At 37.6% G+C, this 20622-nt stretch overlaps 2 protein-coding genes across 3 annotated transcripts in view; one reads left to right on the top strand and one right to left on the bottom strand.

Moving 5' to 3' along the window:
• Positions 1-6120, bottom strand: part of LOC115380325 (macrophage receptor MARCO-like) — a 118939-nt gene extending 112819 nt beyond the window's left edge. For both annotated transcript variants that reach the window (XM_030081454.1, XM_030081455.1), the window contains exons 1-3: positions 6012-6120; positions 1079-1177; positions 659-825 (exon numbers count right to left, since the gene is read on the bottom strand). In XM_030081454.1, the coding sequence (XP_029937314.1) occupies positions 659-825; positions 1079-1177; positions 6012-6120 (375 nt within the window). The remainder of the gene's footprint in view (positions 1-658; positions 826-1078; positions 1178-6011) is intronic.
• A 9110-nt stretch (positions 6121-15230) lies between these two features.
• Positions 15231-19579, top strand: en1a (engrailed homeobox 1a). The gene is made up of 2 exons (XM_030081056.1): positions 15231-15786; positions 19260-19579. The coding sequence occupies exons 1-2, from the start codon at positions 15231-15233 to the stop codon at positions 19577-19579; spliced, it is 876 nt and encodes a 291-aa protein (XP_029936916.1).
• The last annotated feature ends 1043 nt before the right edge of the window (positions 19580-20622 follow it).

The following is a 20622-nucleotide window of genomic DNA, read 5'->3' as shown; positions in this document are numbered from 1 at the left end:
ATTACTAGATTCATTTGGAGTCATTAGTAGGCCAAAACAATTGTGACTGTTACCAATACGATTAGCAGCATCCACAAGCCACTACCCTGTATTTTCCATTTTGTGACATACAGCATGATTTTGCAGGAAATTTGGTGAATTGTTTTTACAGCACAAAACAGGGAGAGGATGCTGGCCTTTTTACTGAGCATCCCTGAGGCCAGTTGACAAAAAAGTCAATCTGCACAAAAAAAATAAATAAATCTGGACTATCAGTTAAGAAATCTGCACACACAATTTACAAACCATGCTCTCAGATTCACAGTTGCAGACTACAAATCCATGGGTAAGGATTCAAGTAAATTCACTTATTAGTATTATTTTAATTCAAAAATAAGTGCTTTATTAAGCTAAACTAAACTAAACTTAAAGGTGCACTACGCAAAATTAATTAATTAATTAAAATGAGGACAATTATGACTCAAGTCACAAAAACATGGAATAAGCAGTAATCTCTCAGTCACTCCAGCTGATGTTGAGAATCATATAGACTTAACCGTTACATTTTGTGTTTATTCTATGTTTTTTGTCAGATGAGTCTAAAATGTCCTGAACTGAACTTATTTGACCTGACCAATAACATATATGCTAAATGAAATAGTAAAATCAGTAAAATGACCTTGCTCTGCATGGTCCACATATAGCCCTTTAGTGTTTTGATCTCCTGGCTGTTGTTGCGGATCAGCGCTGGGAGGTCAGCATTGTCCTGTTCTCCACCCAGTGAAATGTCATTGGTTGATGTCAGTTTCTCTTTCACAGACTCAGACACTGATGAAAGTGTCAAAACTGTGACCGAGACATAACAAAAGAATTATATTTCATATTTAACTTTCAGTATATGAAACAATAACTGCTTAGGCTTGTGATTAAATTGAAAATCCAAAGTAGCATATAAAATTGTAAATATAACTTTTCTCATGGTATCTGAACAAAAAGTAAGATACATATGAATATGAATTCATCCACTGAATTAAATGGTGAAGGCCCCTCATATTATCAATGAACAGGCGACCAATGTCTCATGGTGGCACAATATTACCTTTATAGAGAAGAAAGACATTCACCACAGTCAGCAAGATGAGGTAAACAACAATCACATTCAAACACCACTGTCTTTTTGGCTTCTGTGGCTTCACATCTGAAATTAAAAGAGAAAACCGCAATAGAAAAAAAACATTTGCCCTGCAGGAAGCGTACATCTTCAACATTTCAGGAAAAAAGTAACCGTCTGGTTTGTCAACTGATTCTCATGCAATTATCAATTTGCAAGGTTGACATCATGACACATTTCAAGTAAATGGTGGACAATATCAGCTGTCAATCACAGTAAAAAAAAAAAATGGGGAAATGGGGAGATGTTTGTTGAGGACAGAGGTGCTCACACATGAACACGTGTGGCAGTGGCCAGGAAGTTCAAGAGGCAGCAGGTCACTGGTTCAAACTGAAGATCATTTGGGAAAATGTATACAGGGTGGTAAATGTGTAGGCCAAGGCTTTACTAGAAAACAAAATATATTGTGTCAATTTTATATGTGTACAGACTGGAATAAAAAGAAAATAAAGTTGTTTGATGTAGTTAACACAGGGAAGCATTCAAAACCTACTCTCACACAAAACCTCAAAACTTCTTGTCATCCTTGAGTGGAGTGTTTTGCTTTTGTGTGTGTTTGGGTTTGTTTTTCTTCAACCAGTGATAGGCAGGTTGTGAGGGCAACTTATTGAAATGTACATTTTCCTGTTAGCAGATTTTAATGTCAAACAGCAATCAGATACAGTCAGTTTAGTTTGAGTAGACGTTTGTTGCAGGAACACATTTTCCTCATTGACAACCAGCTGTGGGTCTGGATGCTGCTGTCTGCTTAACCTGAAACATGGCTACCATCTACTGGTCATGCCTATGATTTCATTACATCTCAGTTAAAACAGTGGCAACTGACATGTGAATAAAAGCACGGGTAATCAGCCTTTTACTAAAAGGTGTAACTGTTGTGTAACTGGAAGCAGTGAATGAGGTTTGTTTATTTGGCTGGACAGCACTGCCTCAGGAATGTCAACACAACCAGACCTGACAAATGCAACTGTTACCAGTGAGACCTCCATTATGAATTGTAACACTGTTATCATATTGATACAATCTGTTTGAAAAACAGTTGCCTAATGCAAACATTTGTTAAATTTACTCAAGGTACCTCCATTAAAGAAATTGTAAGTAAAACTGTAATCAATACATTTATATTACCTACCTATACCTAAATAAGGACATATAAAATTATACCATTGTGAATAAACTAATGTAGAATTTTGGAATTATTATTTCTAATAACCAATGGGACATTTTTAAATAATATTTTAAAACACTAGCAGGTGTAAAACTATAATAGCGAAAACTGTATTAGAGCTTTATGACCAACTCTTTGTTTGCTTTATTTGTTTGCTTTAAGTAAAGTAAGATGCATGCTCTTAGAGTATTATAAAAACATTATAAACCACTTTTTGGCTGCTTTAAGTAAGTTGTCCACTCAAAGCATGTCCTAATAAGCACTGCTGTTCAGGCTGTAGTGTAGTGCCACCCGCATAATTATAGACCAGCTAAGCAATTAATTATTAATGATTAAGTTAAAGATCAACTTGAAAGTGTATCAATTAAATCGAGATACTGATGATTCTCTTTATAAACTAATAAATAACATGATAATTAAATGAGTTGGTTGATACCATTTAATTGTTTTGGTGGACAGCAAGAGCCATCGTAGCCCAGGGCAACTCTGTGTCTTGCTGTCATACAACTAAAGGGCATTTTCATTTACATTTGGAGGGGAACATATTTTGTTAGGGATTACGTTTGTTTGGAACATATCACAAGAATATAATATAATATAACATTACACCAACTTTCACCCAGGTGACATTTTTAGGAGGTTGTGTTGCCCATGGTTGACTTCAGTTTAGCATCATGAGTTAGCTAGTGAGCTAGCTGTACAATACTAGAACGCTGAGCAAAGCTTAGTTTCTCAAAAGAGCCATCAATCCAGCGGCGAGCGGTCATAATAAGCTATAAATGCAGTGCATGCCCAAGCCCTTCAATTAAAATCTTTAAAATGTTGGTCTACTAGTGTGTCCTTTTATAATATACCTTATTTCTATCATTTTGGTTGCAAACCGCTGCCTATATACACGTATCTATCTCAATTTGCTAGCGAAATGCTGGAAAGTTGACAGCTTGACGCACGCATGCGCTTTGTGATTCCGAGTATTTACTGTAGTTTTGTAGCCGGTGTTTCTGTATGTGGGCTTTTTGAATGGAAAATAAGCTGTCTGTGAATCAGCTTTTCAGAAGACGCATGTGCAACACGAGTAGCTACGTAGCAAGCTCGCTTGAAATGTTCAGCGGCAACTGCAAGTCATTCACTTGACAGCTAGCTACCGTTAACGTCGTTAGCTGGCTAGCTAGTACGGGAACAGTAACATTAGTTTGTTCTTTCATCTGCATCGTGCCAATCAAAATGGATGAAAATACAACTTCAATTGAGTAACCTGGCATGTTTCATCGATTTAGGCTATTGCAGGTGTTATGAAAAAGAGGTGTTCTCTGACGTTTATCACTTTGGTGCGTAGCCTGATGGGCAGTTGGGCATGTTTGTGTCATTTCATTGACCATGTAGGCGAGCTGGTGACATTGCTGTGTGTTTGCATCACCCCGTGGCACGTCCCAAAAGTTCCGATCTCATGGTAAATTCCAACATTTTGTTGTTAACATTGTCAGCATGTTCATGTGTCATTTGCTTGACTCTGAAACTGGTTATTACTGCATCATCCGTACGTTCTAATAATTTTCACTTTCATTTACACTGTAAATTCCAACACACTGTTGTTGGTAACACTGGGGCAAAATGCGCATGCATGTCTATCAAAATCGAGTTGTCGAGTTGATATAGTATAGTTAAAAACCATATTATGTGTTTTTATTAATAAATAAATGCCCAAATATTTTTGGGCTCGTATGAAATTGGGACCATAGCATGACTACACAAAAACATCACTGCTCGCCATTGCATCAATCAGATCATCTTTTCATATTGATTTACACTGGCTTTGGTTAATCTAACTGCTGAGAAGCTCCAGAATAACTGGGCTTTAATCATGATGTTTATAGTTTAATAGTGTAACTGCTGGTACCATTAACCCATAGCTAATGGAAAATGCTAGTTCATCCACAAATGCCCACCATTGTTTGATGGATTAGAGGTGGATTGTGATTACACTCAGTTGGTTTTGCTTCCATCTGCTAAGCCAGATCATACTGGCCAATCGATCAGAAGAAGAGAAAAAATGGGATAACATCATCCATTATAGAACACCTCTGATGATATACATGTCTGATGACATCCTGCTGCTACAACCTGGAGGTGTTCACTCCTTGAAACATTGTTTAGTCAATAAGCCTACTAATTCTATGTCAAAATGAATACCCTTAATCTGCAATTGATTTTTGTTCTCCTTTTCTATGTTTCAAATGTTTCCACTTGCTATTTTGCCATTGATTCTTCTCTAAGTAGGACACATGGGCTACAGCAATGCCAACTGAAAAAAAATGTCTTGCAGAGGAAGGATCTGATTGCCACACTCAAGATGAATAAGGTTTATTTTTAGGCGAAAAAAAAAAAAAAAAAAAAAAGAGGAATATCTGTTGACACCCAAACAGTTGTTTCTACCACCAAAGGTAACTGAATGCAACAAGGTACATCTGTCTCATATAGCATTCAAGGGAGTAGGAACCTTTTTCAGATTTCCAGAGAAAACTGAAGTGTCAAATCATACTAAGGGAGGTGTAACGTCCCACTGCATGAAGATGTAAGTAACCACCTCAGTTCAAGAGTTTTACAGCACTGTCTGAAAGCAACTATGTACTCTGATGGCATAACATTGTCTGATGAAGACAGATGAAGACATTCTACCTGTAAATAACACAGCTAAATAATATTTTGAACTGCGCCCCCTGATGCTGGCTGACATTAAAGTCACAACAAAATGAACTGGCACAGGCTTTCTGCCGCTGGTGCCATAGACAATATACACAGAGTATGATTTAACACATGCTATTTACATTGATCACTGCATTGCTATTTAACCTCAAATAAATACATAAAGCAAAATAAAAATAAATGTATTGGTAAACCAAACTCTCCAACCTCCACTCTCCTGTCCTACTCCTGTCCTGAAATGGTTCCTTCAGGAACATTTATCTTGGTGTTCATACCAAGACATAGGTTGATTGAGTGGGCATTTTGGCTTACTGATTAAGGTTAGGGGTAGGCATAAAGTGGTTATGACTAAGATTAGGAAAAGGCTGTAGAGAATGAATGTAAGTCAATTAAGTCATGACTTTGCCATCCTAGGGGAAAAAATATTGGACAAATAATATTTCATTAAACTAATGCACTAGCACACTCTTTTAAACCACAATATTATAGCATTTAGATACTACACAACTCAACAGAACTTCATTTTAACCAGTCTCCATCAGTTATGAACAGACGTATGAACAACATCATGTCTGAGGCTAATCTAACTCCCCTCTCTTTCAACTGGAGCCAAGTAGGCTACCCACAACAGGACACAGAATATAAATTCAGTGGAATTCAATGGAATACCACTGAAACTGTCAGTTTTTGATTCTGATGGTAAATTATTGTTTACTGTCACAGTATCTATCTAGGTTAACGGTATAACTATTATATACAATACTATATGTAGGTTGGGAAATGCTTTGAGTGGGACAGTTTACCTATTGCTGGTGTGGATATATACATATCCAGGAACAACATCTGAGATCTGTGTCCAGAAGAGCGCAGTCCTTGACTTGTAATCTTGGGGATCTAAGAACTGAACAATCTTCAACTGCTGCACTCATTAGAAGTCACTCTAGAGAGGAGATAGTTCCAAATATAAGTTTAGCAGGTTTAGGAACTCACCGTCTGTCTGGAAGCTGTGGATGTCAGTGCTGCCAGGTGACATATCAAACAACGGGTTAGTTCGGCTGTGCAAGCCTTCACCGTCCACCTTGTCCACTGATGTCTCCATGAAAAAACATAGAAAGCCTCAGTGCCACAGTGAGGAGCTTTTATAACTGCACGTGACGTAGTGAAACAATTTTTTTTCTCCTGTACTGCAACAGTACAACCCCATAAAGGAACATACTATATGAGTGCACGCCTACACACACATGCACACAAATCCATGCACATTTACCCCAAAACACACACACACACACACACACACACACACACACACACACACACACACACACACTTGACACACCAGGCATTGCAAAACAGCAATGTGAGTTCATCACATTGGTGAATGTACAGAGGATTTGATTTTTTTTACCACGAGGTCAGTACAACTGATTTAATTTTCAGTTGGATTCAGTTGGGGAGCAAAGAGTGAGTTGGGCCTGTGGGGAAGAGAAGCCAAACCTTTGTATGTAGGCATCCATTATACAAATTTACATGTGCGATCAGCAGCAATAGTCAACATGTTGTCCAAACATTTTTTTGATTAAAACTGCTTTGTTTTCATGAGAGAAAGCCCTGAACTGTTATTCTGTAATAATTATGTCAGTACTGGACTGATTAACCTTTTTATCAGTATAGTTTTGTCATAAGAATTGAACATTTCTTTTTTTCTGTTTTTTTGGCATACAGCAGATTTGCACATGCACAAATCGATAGGGCCAGTTTCATCAGACTTGGACTGGGTATCAGCCCTTGCAATTAACTGAAAATTTTTGAAATTCTATTGCATCACGTTGAAACTGTTTCAGCTTTTTTGCAACGAGGTTCATGCAACAACCAGCCAGTTAGTTTACATATACTATAGTTTATATATTTATATTTATATTCATACCAGGAATCTCAAGATAAAAGATAAAACAAAACAACACTGGGCTTGATATGCAATCAGTTCTATTAATTCTGAGATGTTTTGTGTGTGAGAAATGTTTGGCATAAAGCAGAACATCAACATATTCATCACAAATTATTTTTAAGACTTCTGTCTCTTCCTCTGCCATTCTGCTCCTAAAAATATGACATGGCTGCAGTGATGCATGTCTAAGCAAGAGGCCCTAGACACCAGTGTGGATGTCCCACTGCAAAAACTGACGCATAAACTTCCACTTATCACAAATCCACTTCAAGAGCTCACCTCAGACCTTGCAGCTCTCTCCCCTGCAGTGCTGGTTGTGGCCTCACAGGGTTCACCTAATAAAACGATACATGATAATTCAATTAAATGGTAAGCCATAATCACTTACTTACAATCACTCATTGTTATTTCTCCCTTAAAAGCCGTGCTGTTTGACATTAGCGGACAGTGAACATTCATATAAGCTATAAAAAATATTAGATAAAATCTGTCTTTTTCAAAGAAATGTTACATTACACTTTTAACCCTTAAAAAACCTTATTCTCATACACCATTCATCAGTTCTTTGATATACACTGTGGATCTGCACAGTAGAGTCATATATTGCACACAGAGGCTGACCTCTAAACAATCACACAAGCATCCAGGTTGACTGTAAGTGCTTTGCTCTTTAAATTGTAAAATTTATGAATTAAAAATTGCATTCTCTGTGACTTTTACAATTCAAAGTAACGATCAGAATTCATAGCCCCTCTGTACATTGATATCATGATTATTCCTTGAAAAGATGAATAAGTAAAATAGTAAAAGCAAATACTCATATATACATACTGATATCCCTATATTCACAGCAGATTTCATGTTAAAACCTAACCAGAGGAAGAGATAGGGCCAGTTTCATCAGACCTGGACTGGGTATCAGCCCTTGCAATTAACTGAAAATTTTTGTGAAACTTAACTGCATCAAGTTGAAACTGTTTCAGCTTTTTGCAACAAGGTTCATGCAACAACCAGCCAGAGTTAGTTTATAGTTTATATATTTATATTTATATTCATACCAGGAATCTCCAGATAAAATGACATTTAAGATAAAAACAAAACAACACTGGGCCTGATATGCAATCAGTTCTATTAATTCTGAGTTGTTTTGTGTGTGAGAAATGCTTGGCATACAGCAGAACATCAACATATTCATCACAAATCATTTTTAAGACTTCAGACCACTGCAAAAACCGACGCATAAACTTCCACTTAAAACAAATCCACTTTAAGGGCTCACCTCAGACTCTGCAGCTCCCTCCCCCACAGTGCTGCTTGTGGCCTCACAGGGTTCACCTCATAAAATGATACATGATAATTCAATTAAATGGTAAGCTATAATCACTCACTTACAATCACTCATTGTCATTTCTCCCTTGAAAGCCGTGCTGTTAGGGGACAATGAAAATTCATATAAGCTATAGAAAATATTAGATAAAATCTGTCTTTGTCAGAGAAATGTTACCTTCCACTTTTTACTTTTAAAAAACTTTATTCTGATACATCAGTCATCAGTTCTTTTATACACACTGTGGATCTGCACAGTAGAGTCAGATATTGGCCTGAAAACACAGAGGCTGGCCTCTAAACAATCTCACAAGCATCCAGGTCGACTGTAACTGCTTGGCTCTTTAAATTGTAAAATTTATTAATTAAAAATTGCATTCTCTGTGACATTTACAATTCAAAGTAATGATCAGAATTCATAGCTGGCAGTCTGTACATTTATATCATAATTATTCCTTGAAAAGATAGTAGATAGTAAAAGCAGGATATCTTAAATTTCTTACCATAACATATCCAGTTATCCTCTCAGATACATTTTGCTAAAGTTGTATATGTTATGTGACTCATAAGTATACACAAACAGATACACACTGGTAGAGGAATGAGGAGGCATGTGTAAAGGAAGAGGGGTAAAAGACAAAGATGTCCCTTACTGCTGTCCCATGTTTTGGGCACAGAAGGAGTAAAGTCAGGCCTATTTTTCTCTTTTATCTCTCCTCAGATTTCATTTATTCTCACTTCTACCTCTCCTTTTAGCTTTTACTTCTCATTTCCTCAGACTTTCTTACCACTTCTCTGTCCTTTGTGGGTCACAGGAAAAGTTGCACCCTTGTTACATCAACTCTCATGGCACTGGCTCTGACCTGCAAGGTTACTGTTGGTTCCCTGTTATGCTGGTGATGTACAAATTGAAACTTATCCCACTGTTGTGGTTATTTATCTAAAACAACACAAATTTGTTTGTAGATGTTAAATTAGTTAAAAAAGGGTCTTAAAAATGTGATTGTTTTTATGTCACTTTGAGTTCAGATGTATGTGGTGCTGGACTAAAATGGCTAAAGACACTGATATTGATTTGTTTCCCCTCTTATAGGCCTTCTTTATGTACTTCCACCACTGTGGACAAAGATAGTGACAAATGAGAAGAATCTGCACTAAAATAAACATTATTGTTACTGCCCCAAGTGTAATTTTCAATTTCTTCTTGGCTATTAGAACACAGGTTTGACTGAGTGATGTGGTACAATTATGTTTCTGAATGTTCCTGCTATAATACTATAAAAACATAAGGTACAGGTCAGATCACAATAAATTCACCTCATCAGCAAAGATATTTGATATTATATATTACTACAGAACAGAAGTGACACAGAAGACATAGCCTAAAGTACCACAAAGTGTGATAAAGTCACCATAAACTCTCTACAATGCATTTAAATCACTATAGGAATACCATCAGAATATCATACAAGACATGGGATAATAAGTTATCATAAACTCACTGCTGAGTAACATGCCTATAGAAATATTATTATTACAACACTGATGTAATACCAGAGGGGAAGCACCATTAAGTCACTCGGCTTCTATATGTCTCAACAGGAATATTATGGCAATACAGTAGTACTCTAGTAAATGCAAAATAGCACTCAGAAACTCACTATATGGACAAAATCAAATATCACAATATGTTGGACCTAATATCTCTATCAATATTTTGATATTTTTGCTAAATTGTCATTAGTAATGTGAATATGGTGACCAAATAGGTAGAGACAAATATTATAACAGCTAGAACAATCTAATAAGTTCAGAAAATTGCTCCTCTTTACTGTGTTGCAACCTTTAAAACTAGGCACAGACAAATCCCAGACGATTTCTATCTTACATCATGACATTGATGTAATATCAGTATATTACCCAGCCCTACTACTGAGTTCTACAGTGAGTAGACCTTTATGGAAGATAGAAATTACCACAAAGTATTATAAACTTATAAACTCACTTCAAGCTCAGTATAGTCACACAGGCACATTTGCAGCCAAAAATGGGATTCCATATAACAGAAACTTTTCTGCTTCCACAAAGAACCTTTCAGGCCATGATTCTTCAAAGAACAATTTCTTTAAATGGTTCAGCGGTGCCTCAAAGGCCAAAACCAAAAGGGTTTTCAAAGAAGAAAGAAGGGAAAAAGTCTATCGAAATAGCAGTTACAGGACAATTACTGGTGTCAGCTGGAACCAAAAATAGTTTTTCATAGTGATTCTATTGGAGAATCCACAAGGGGAAAAGAAACTTTTAGTGGTTCTTCAAAGAATCACCAAAGGTGCTTCAAAGACCCATCAAAATTCTTGGAAGAACAAGAAATGCCTCATCAATTTTAGAGCCCTTTCTTGAATTATTTTTCTCCTTACATAGAACCAGCCACAAAATATGATGCAGCAAAATAGCTGACTTGACAATCAGACACACACTCCCACACTATTTTTTTTTCATACTATATGTTACTGTGAATGGCCACAAGATGGCGTCCCGATCTAATTTTCCCTTGCCCGGTGTGCTCGCTTCAGGTTTGATCTGTTACAGTACATGCGGGTTGTGCAAGCATACAGAGCAGAGCATTTATGCTGGAGCCTATGCTGTTAAATGGATGACATGTTAGCATTAAGTCTGTGATCACTGGTAGTTGTTTTCCAAGATGACCAGCACTACACAATGCCTCATTCTACTCCTATTGTGTCAATAAAATTTACACCAAGAATTTTTTTCTTCAGTTACGCCACCAACTCGAAGCCGACTAGATGAACGACTTTATTTTGCAGCCTTTAAAAAAAAAAAAAACACCATGAATATAAGTTGTTACTGTTGCTCAATAATGCGTGAACAGTTCCTGAAATCTGTTGATGATTTTTTTTTTCTTTTTCCTTTCAAGCTTTGGCTCTTTTCAAGCAATTTTTCTATGAATTAATAGTAGCTTAAAAAAAAAAAAAAGTGGGTAAACTATATGACCTCCAGTCGCTGATCATCGAAAGGAAAAATCCTAATATAGCCTAGACAGAAATCAGTCTGAGAAAACCGCTGATTTATTGTTTCTTAATAGAAACACTGTCTTTATGCTATTACACTGTGGTTTTACATAATAAATAATTATTTCCGGCTAAAAAAGGTGGTGCACCCATACACACCGTGGTTGCTGGAAAATTACAGATAGATAGATAGATAGATAGATAGATAGATAGATAGATAGATAGATAGATAACGTATCTTCTCTATTTTCCATGTAAAGTCTTGGTTCACCTCTCACGTTAGTTAGCAATGATATTTCTAGGTGGAAGCCAGACACATGGGTCGCTGTGACTGATCACGAACAGATTGGTGAGGAACCACAGGGCTTTTTGGACTGTCAAAAATGTGAGTAACTGTTGTGAAAATCAGATCTGCCTCCTCCCTTCCAGTTTCCTTACACCTTTTCCTTTCTTTTCCCCAGAGATGCAGCAGACTTCAGTGAGATCTAACAGACATGCTTCTCTGTACTGTAGGCTAAATATCCGTGTTAAATAACATCACGAGGAAAGTAAACTTTTACAGCTCTTTATCAGCAGTTGAACAGACAGGTAAGGATCAAGAAAATTCAGCAGTTTAGTGCTTTCAAAATCTAAAAAACAAAAACAAACAGAAAAAAAAAACTACACCCAAAAAAATAAGAATATTGTTAATATATATATATATATATATATATATATATATATATATAAATATATTTGCATTTTGAACGAAATCGGAGCAGTCAACGGGGGGGGCTGTGTTGTGTTTCAATACTCACACATTGTGATTTCTGACATTAATAGGAAACCTTCCTGCATCATTAAAGGCTGTTTTGGGTTTATTCAAGACTCGATCAGATCAAACACGGATGGGAGACTATCTGGCTGTTTGTTTGACAGCTAGAACATTGATATAAATAAATGTTAGATGATGTAATTACATTTCAAACTGGAAATTTGTGTTATTTTTACTTCAGGGAAAATAACATCATACAGTTAGGGTTGCCTCTACCTCATTATATTCTCTTTAATGCACAAAAGCAGCCACGAGACTGACGAAAACGCTTGAACTTGTGCATGTGTGTATGAGTTTTTTTTTGTTTTTTTTTTTTAATCTAAATGACAAGCTGGTTTTTAATTATTGTTTTTTCATCCGGCGTTGATGGGTTTTATCTCGCTCTCTGATGCCGCTGATGTGCATGATATCCGAGGCAAATTCCCCTGCGGCGACAATAAAGTTTACCTCAAGTTAAATCTTAATCTCAGCCTTAAAAATGAATGGCCAGGTGTGAGAATAAAAGCCAAGTTGCTAAATTACAAGCGGTTTCCGTCACACAATAATTTCTGAGAGAACGGTGGCAGATGGAGTTGAAATAAACAAATCTTAATTCATAAGCAAATTCACTCTGTTGGCCTGCAAAGAAGTCTAACTGGGTTCAGATTTTTTTTTTTTTTTTTTTTTTTATATATTACGTAGCCCCTGCAAAGACTCAACTGTATGACCAATCCTCTAATGTTATATTTGTTCATATGTCAAAATTATGCCACTTTATTCATAAAAACAATGGCCCATATTGCCTATATGAGTGATATTATCCTGATTTAAGAGGGAGTACATTATATCTTCACGAAAAACATCCTATCATAAAATTTAGGAGGACTCTATGCAATTATAAAGCAAATTACTGCAAAATAATGGCTCTTTTATAGGAGATAAACATCATAACATCCACTAAGCCCAATAAACTCATTATTCAACATATATTGTAAGTGACTATTATTGGAGATAAGTCGATTAATGTCACTCTGAAGTCACTGTGAGTCATTATAGCGATATTACAGTGATACCACAGGAGATTAAAAATATAATCCCCTCAAGTCACTCTAAATACTCTAAATCAGTCAGTATGCATCAGACACATTCCAAGCTCCTGTAGGAATATTACGGGAATATCATGGTGATACCATTCCAGGTGAGAAAAATATCATTTGTTCGAGTGGGGCCACTACAAACTCACAGGCACCACAAGTTCCAGTCGCAATACGGTTACAATAGTGTGTTCCTCAAGCAATTACTGTAAAAATTCACTGCAAAAAAACAATTTCAATCTTTATAAAAGTGGATTTTTTTTTGGAATATTTTAGAGATTTTTTTTTTTCGTAAGCTTGGATTATTTCGTTACAGTAGACGTAGAAAAGCAGGTAGACCAGGCTTTATTCTGGGCGTAAATACGCACGCAGAGATCCAGAGGGATTTGGAAAGAAAAAAATCAAAATAAAAAATAAAGGTCTTTAATATGAATTACACCAATAAAGTCATTCCTGCGTGCAGTCTCTACGGACCGGCCGTATTATACAGCGGCTTTTATCAACACCTTGAAAACGATGCGCTCCTCTGCAGCGTGTCTATTATGTTACATTATATTATTATATTATATCGGCCCTATGCGCGCACTTTGATGAAGTGTTTTGCGCGATGACGATGACAAGAGGCTTTGAGCTGCTTTCTCCCGCAGCCAGGTGATGAACGTCCAGCTGATCAGGCGGAATAAGGAGTAATTAAAACCTATAAATTATCCGCGGGCAGCCTCTCTCATAAGGCACCCCTCGGCAGCCAAGATAAGAGCCCGTTTTTCGGCGTGGAAAACAATTTCAGCTGACAATGGCTACCTTGAGAGAAAAAAAAAAACACTGGACGGAGATGGAGAACCAAACCTGAAGGTGTGTGCACGTTAAAAGGGTGCACAGGTTTAGATGAAGATGTAAGAGCTTTAATTTTACAGGGCTTCATTCTTATAATAAACCAGAAAAAATAATGTGTTTACAATGGGAAAACTGTGTGGATGATGTACGTTGTATGCGCAATTGTAGGCCTTTTGAGGTATGGCTGTCCTGTGGCAATTGTATTCTTGTATTCTGTGTGTGTGTGTGTGTGTGTGTGTGTGTGTGTGTGTGTGTGTGTGTGTGTGTGTGTGATAGGGCTCTGTTTGCTTGAGTGCGTATTGTGCTCATAGTTGAGACTTCATAGGACAATATTCTACATTTTTCTTGCCAGATTACAAGAAACTGGACCGATATTTAGAGCAATATCTAAATCATCTTGTTTTGTTGTAAACCTGGCATTGTTTCCAGGGCAAATCACCCTCTCCAATAAGCCACGTCCAATTAAAAAAAAAAAAAAAACAAGTGAATAGTTGAACATCATCCAGAAATCACCGCTAACCCCAGCCATAAGACAGGTGTGTGTGTTTGTCGAATTGCTGTTCTCCCCCTCTCGGCCTTGGCTGTATAAGATGTAACAGATACACCCTAACAAGGCTGAAGGCACGTAGCAGTGATAATCTCTTGTTTGGTTTTTCTGTGAAGCCTGTTTGGTGCTCCACAGCTCCCCTCTTGGCTCAGAGACGCTTGACATTATTGGACGTCGTCACCCCATGTCCGAAAGTGTCCCGGCCAGCGATTGGCCCGCTGCGCTTTGGATGTTATTCATGCGCCTCCGGTTAAAGAGTGTGTGTGTGTGTGTGTGTGTGTGTGTGTGTGTGTGTGTGTGTGTGTGTGTGTGTGTGTGTGTGTGTGTGTGGACGGTGATGTGATGTGAAGACTTTGTGAAGATCCGACTGTCATACAGCGGTGAAAAGCCCAGGGTGTGTGAGAGCAGTGCGCAACACCAACCGTAGCCAGTCTTATAGTAAGTCGCCGACCATGACGCGCCGGAGCGCCTTTACGCAAGCAGGATGTCCACAATTCGCGAATAATTATAACAACGAGCATTATTCCGGAGAGAAAATAACTATGTTTTAGTGCGTCCCTTAGACATATTTTGGATACAAATACAGGCTAACAAAGTGGAATTGGATTGAGAAAAGAGCAGCCACGTTCTTCGGAGGAGCAGCGATGGAGGAGCAGCGGGATCTGAACAGCCCGGATACCAGCGAAGGAGAGAGCGTGTCCCCGTCTCCTAGCCTGCCCTCGCCGCCCATACTGCCTCTGCAGGTCGCCCAGCAGGCCCACAGAACCACCAACTTTTTCATTGACAACATTTTGCGACCGGACTTCGGCTGCAAGAAGGAACACGGTTTGGGGGCGAGGGAGAGGGCGCAGACCTCCAGCCGGGAGCGCGTCCACCCGGTGATGGTGGTCAGCAGGCCGAGCCATCCCGGGACGCCGTGCCAGGATTCCAACTGCAGCAGCGACAGCACTTCGTCCTCCGCCTCCTCCACCTCGTTGGCGAGTCCCAAAAAGAGCAGCAACGGCAGCGGCGGCGGCAGCACCACCACCACAGGCAGCAGCAGCAGCGCCAAAGCCGAGGAGAGGACTGCTGGTAGCGGGGAGAACACCTCCTCCTCGGTGGTGGTGCTGAACGGGACCGGGGTGCCCACACCGGAGACCCAGCCGCTTCTCTGGCCTGCCTGGGTCTACTGTACCAGGTACTCGGATAGGCCCTCATCTGGTAAGGCAATAGTTCCATGAACAATAACAAAATTTAACGCTGGCATGGAGGTCTTATAATGGAGGAGTGATATCGAGACTGCACCCACTTTATCCTCTTTGATTTGCAGAGTAGAGATTAATCCCTTGTTTAGGCCGAAAGAAATCACTGCAAGTTCAATTTCACCTGTGCGCTTTGTTGTGAATAACACTCAAACTGATTTAAACTACATGATGAGCGAGACTTTTAATGAAATTGATTATTATATGAAAATAAATGCTGTTTTTTTGTAGGACTACAGTTTATCCTCCTTTCAGAAAAGCATAGCCTACATTTTATGGTCAAAATTAGTTCTAGTATCAAACATAAATATAGGCTACTGTTTCTCTTAAAGGAGAGAAAAATAATAAATTATTATTATTATTATTATTTAAAATGGATACCCTATTCCTTTCCTGGAAGTCATGCATTATATTGCTTTTAAGATGGTAAAGTAATAATTGTAAGGTTTCCTTCCGAGTGTGTACTTATTTTTAATTCTAAACCGTCTCAATATTTTAAATGGCAACTTTTTTGTCTGGCTGATTATTCAGCCCATTGTTAGCTTATTTAATTATTAAATACTATGACAGCCCTATTGAAAAGGGGTTTTCATTACACTTCAAAACGGAATAGTTTTATTCATTTTGCTTGGAAAGCAAATTAAGGTGTTTGTTTTGTTTTAGCCTATAGATGCAGTAAACCAAACCAAGACTTGTTAACACATTTAAACAGTGTTAAAGAAAATCATTCAGTAAATTAATCAATTATTTATTGAATCAAGATTCAATAAATAATCCATAGGCTATTATTACCTATATTTGCAAAGCTGTTTTGAAGACTTTAACTTTTAAAAAGTTTATTTAATGTCTTTATTTAACTCCTCCCTCTGCTCTGGGTGAATTTAGTGTTGTCTTAACGTAGTACAGGGAACTTCAGACCAAAAAAAAAAAAAAAAAAGCACAAGTATAATTCAATATTTACTAACCACGTTTATTTTAAGTTCTAAAAGTAGAATATGCACTTTCAGTCTATATTTGATTTCCACATCTCTGTATCAGCATTAACGTAAAAGGTCTGTAACGGTCTGTTTTTTTTGTTTGTTTGTTTGTTTTTGGTTGTTTGTTTTTTTGGTTTTGTTTTTTTTTTTTGTTTGTTTTTAACACTGACTCGCTTTTACGCACGACGGCCATGTTAAATAACAATACATGACAAGTTGGTTCACATTTATCCTATAAGATTATGACCGTATAGATGATGGCATTACACGCCTGAAATGTTTTGGCGTTGTGTGACACGTGTTGTTGCAAAACCTGATATTAACTCTGGAAAACAGGCATGGGCTCATCTGATAGTGAAAGCTCTGTGATGAAAACGTGTCTTTTTTTCTAACCTGTTGTCCTCTACAAGCTGGCTAAGGTCGAATATTTGAGCTGCTGTCAGTAAAGCATGGTGGAATAAAACACAATGAAATTAAAGGTAAATAATGGGCATCAGCCCTCCCTTCTCAGTTGGGGCGACATTTTGAATTAATTAAACGCCCATTTTATTTGGGCCCATCTCAACTTCGACTAGCCCAGTTTCACAGGGAAATAAAATTTCGTTTAAGCCCCCAGCGTTTATGTGCAAAATACACTTACCTGGAGAATAAACATACTCTCTCAAAAATCTAAATGAATTTATCTCTGAATTAACTAACCTCATAATATCTGATTATTGCATTTTCGCATGCATATTTTTTTCCACTGTTCACTTTGAAGCCCTGATTTGTGCCCAGTGTTATATTTATGAGTGTGCATGGGAGGAACTCAGAAACTACAGTAGTTTACGTAAGATAGAGGGAAGTGTATCATGGTGATAACAGTCTCAATAAAAGTATATTCTTCGTTACATAGAACAAAGTAACATTTAACTCATATACAAACCAACGTGAATATTCTTGGGGACTGAGTTACTCTCTCTGTGTGAAAATCTGAGTATTATTATTATTATTATTCATGACTTCTCTAAGCCTGGCTCAACTTTAGGTTCAGTTGTATGATTCAGTGATTCATAATATTTACTAAGGAAGGGAATTCAGAGATTTTTACTAAAACAGAGATGGAAGAAAAGAAAAGTCCCACAGCCCCAGGTTATGCGCGCACTCCTCCCACATCAGATCTTTTTTCCAACCCTTTTTACTCAGACTGTGAAACATCTTGTTGTTTAAGTGCATATAACCCGGAAAAGATTTGGTTTGCATTGATGGCTATCACAGCAGATGAAATACACAGCTATTTAAAAGGGATTCCCGTTTATCCTCGCTATTAGTTGCAGCATTAATTCATGCAATAACAACAAGTAGATAATAACGAGTCTATTAACAGGCTTATATCAGCTGGAGCTCACAGCGCTGTAGTATCAATAGCCATTCATATTTAATTCATAATATAGGCTTTGTACATAAGCACGCTTCTATTATTAAACTATTGTATGCTATACTACCAAGTGCTTTACATCTGTAATAATTACAGATAACAATGTTATGGAAGACTACTAACTTAAGCTTTAATATAGGCTAAGCATTTGAATAAACAAAAAAAAAAAAAAAAAAAACCATAAATAATTCGTTTTTAGCTCAGATTATTATTATGTATTCGTTGGTACTTTATTAAGTCCACTTACTATTATTATCATGATTCTATTATACTATAATACTGTTATTATTATTATCATCATTATTATTAGTAGTAGTATTAATAGTATGGTTGTCTTGTTTTGAACTTCTAACGTACAACTGCTACTACCAACAACAACAATAATAACGATGACAGTAGTAGTAGCAGCAGCAGCAGCAGCACTAATAATAATAATAATAATAATAATAATAAAGCAAGCACATAATAATGTCTGGCTATTATATTTAATAATGTTGGATGTTATCCTTGTTAGCGGCCTCATAAACCCTTTTAGTAGGCAGATTATTATTGTTATTATTATTATTATTGTTGTTGTTGTTGTTGTTGTTGTTGTTGTATTGACATTATTTCTGTTGTTATTATTATTATTGATATATTATTATTTTTTTATTTTTATTATTATTATTATTATTATTTTATTATTATCATTATTGTATGACCATTATTGTTAGTATGACATTGCTGTTAATGGTATTACCATTACGTTGTTATTATATTTACTGTAGGCCTATATGACCATATACAGTTGGATTTATTCGTTTTGTTTCGTCTTTTTTCTACGCTGTGTGTGTGCGTGTGTGTGTGTGTGTATGTGTGTGTGCGTGTGTGTGTGCGTGTGTGTGTGTGTGTGTGTGAATCATAGCTATTATTTCATTGCACGTGTGGGCTATTTTCCCCCGCAGCAAGTGCATTCGCGACTTTTCTGTAGATTTTCTCTCGTCTGCTCCCTCCCTGAATATTTATATTGTCGTTCTCCCATTATCGTCCCTACTGTAGGCCCAAGGACACGGAAATTGAAAAAGACGAAAAGCGACAAGGAGGACAAGCGGCCGCGCACGGCGTTCACGGCCGAGCAGCTGCAGAGACTGAAGACCGAGTTCCAGGCCAACCGATACATCACGGAGCAGAGGAGACAGTCTCTGGCCCAGGAGCTCAACCTCAACGAGTCCCAGATCAAAATCTGGTTTCAGAACAAGCGGGCCAAAATCAAAAAGGCCAGCGGCTACAAGAACGGCCTAGCTCTGCAGCTCATGGCCCAGGGATTGTACAACCATTCCACCACCACCATCCAGGAGGACAAGGAGGACAGCGACTAGCCCGCCTGGAATCCAAGGACCTGCAAAACCTGGACTCCTACCGGGCTGGATAAGGAGAGATTTGTGTTTTTATTGCTAAAGGCTGCAGGAAGGCTGAACCGGCCGGTGTATGGGACACCCAGCCACTTCTGAGACTCTGTACATTGTAAATATATATATCTAATTTAATGCAAAGGGTGTAAGGGACTGCGCACCTGTCACCTGCTGGAGAGTTGAATATCTTTGTCAAAACTTAGGCCTACCCTACCAGTTTTTGTGAGCTCTCTTCTTTAACAGTATAATAGCTACTTAAAAGAAGGAAAAAAAGAAAAAAAAAAAAAAACAGGGAAAGAAAAACTCGATGAAATGCAGACTCTTTGACTGACCTGCCACCACAAAACCAAAGATTTTATTGGAAAACAGAGCCTGGACACAAAAACCCCAACTCACTTGTAATAATAATAATAAAAAAATAAAAAATAAAAAAAAATATCCCGTTTAGCTTATTTCCCTCTGAGCTGTGAGAATAAAGAGTAGCCGAACAATCAAGCACCGTGCAGGCCCCCCAGAGCCATATGAAGCCCACACCGGTCTGACTCTTGATGGTTTGGGCCTGAGGAGCTTTTCTGTTCAGTGTTGCTTTCGACCGAGGTGGGCATGTTAGAGGCCCACCTAACCCTAGCCACAAATAAACGAAACACCACAGGGAGGAAAAAGCGGCTTAATGGGACGTTTTGGACCAGTTTGACTTGAATGACTTCACTAGTGTTAATCTCGAATAAAAAGAACTATACTGATCCTATGGGGAATTTTACAGGATCACTATACAAATGTCATGGCAAAAACTTAAAGCCCCTATGGGAATATTGTGACTCTACAAAGAAGTAATTACCCCATATAGTGCGACAAAAGTCACTACAAACTATTGACCGTCATGCACAGGGATATCTAAGTGTTACCATGTGAAATAAAAAAAACATCATATCATAAAAGTTGCTGTAAAGTTACTATACACACAAAAAGTTATTACAGAAATATTATAGGAATATTATAGTGACTCCATA

The sequence above is a fragment of the Myripristis murdjan genome, chromosome 21, assembly GCF_902150065.1.
Source record: "Myripristis murdjan chromosome 21, fMyrMur1.1, whole genome shotgun sequence".
Taxonomy (NCBI): domain Eukaryota; kingdom Metazoa; phylum Chordata; class Actinopteri; order Holocentriformes; family Holocentridae; genus Myripristis; species Myripristis murdjan.
The sequence above is the reverse complement of the archived record's forward strand: the minus strand, read 5'-3'. Positions and strand labels throughout refer to the sequence as shown.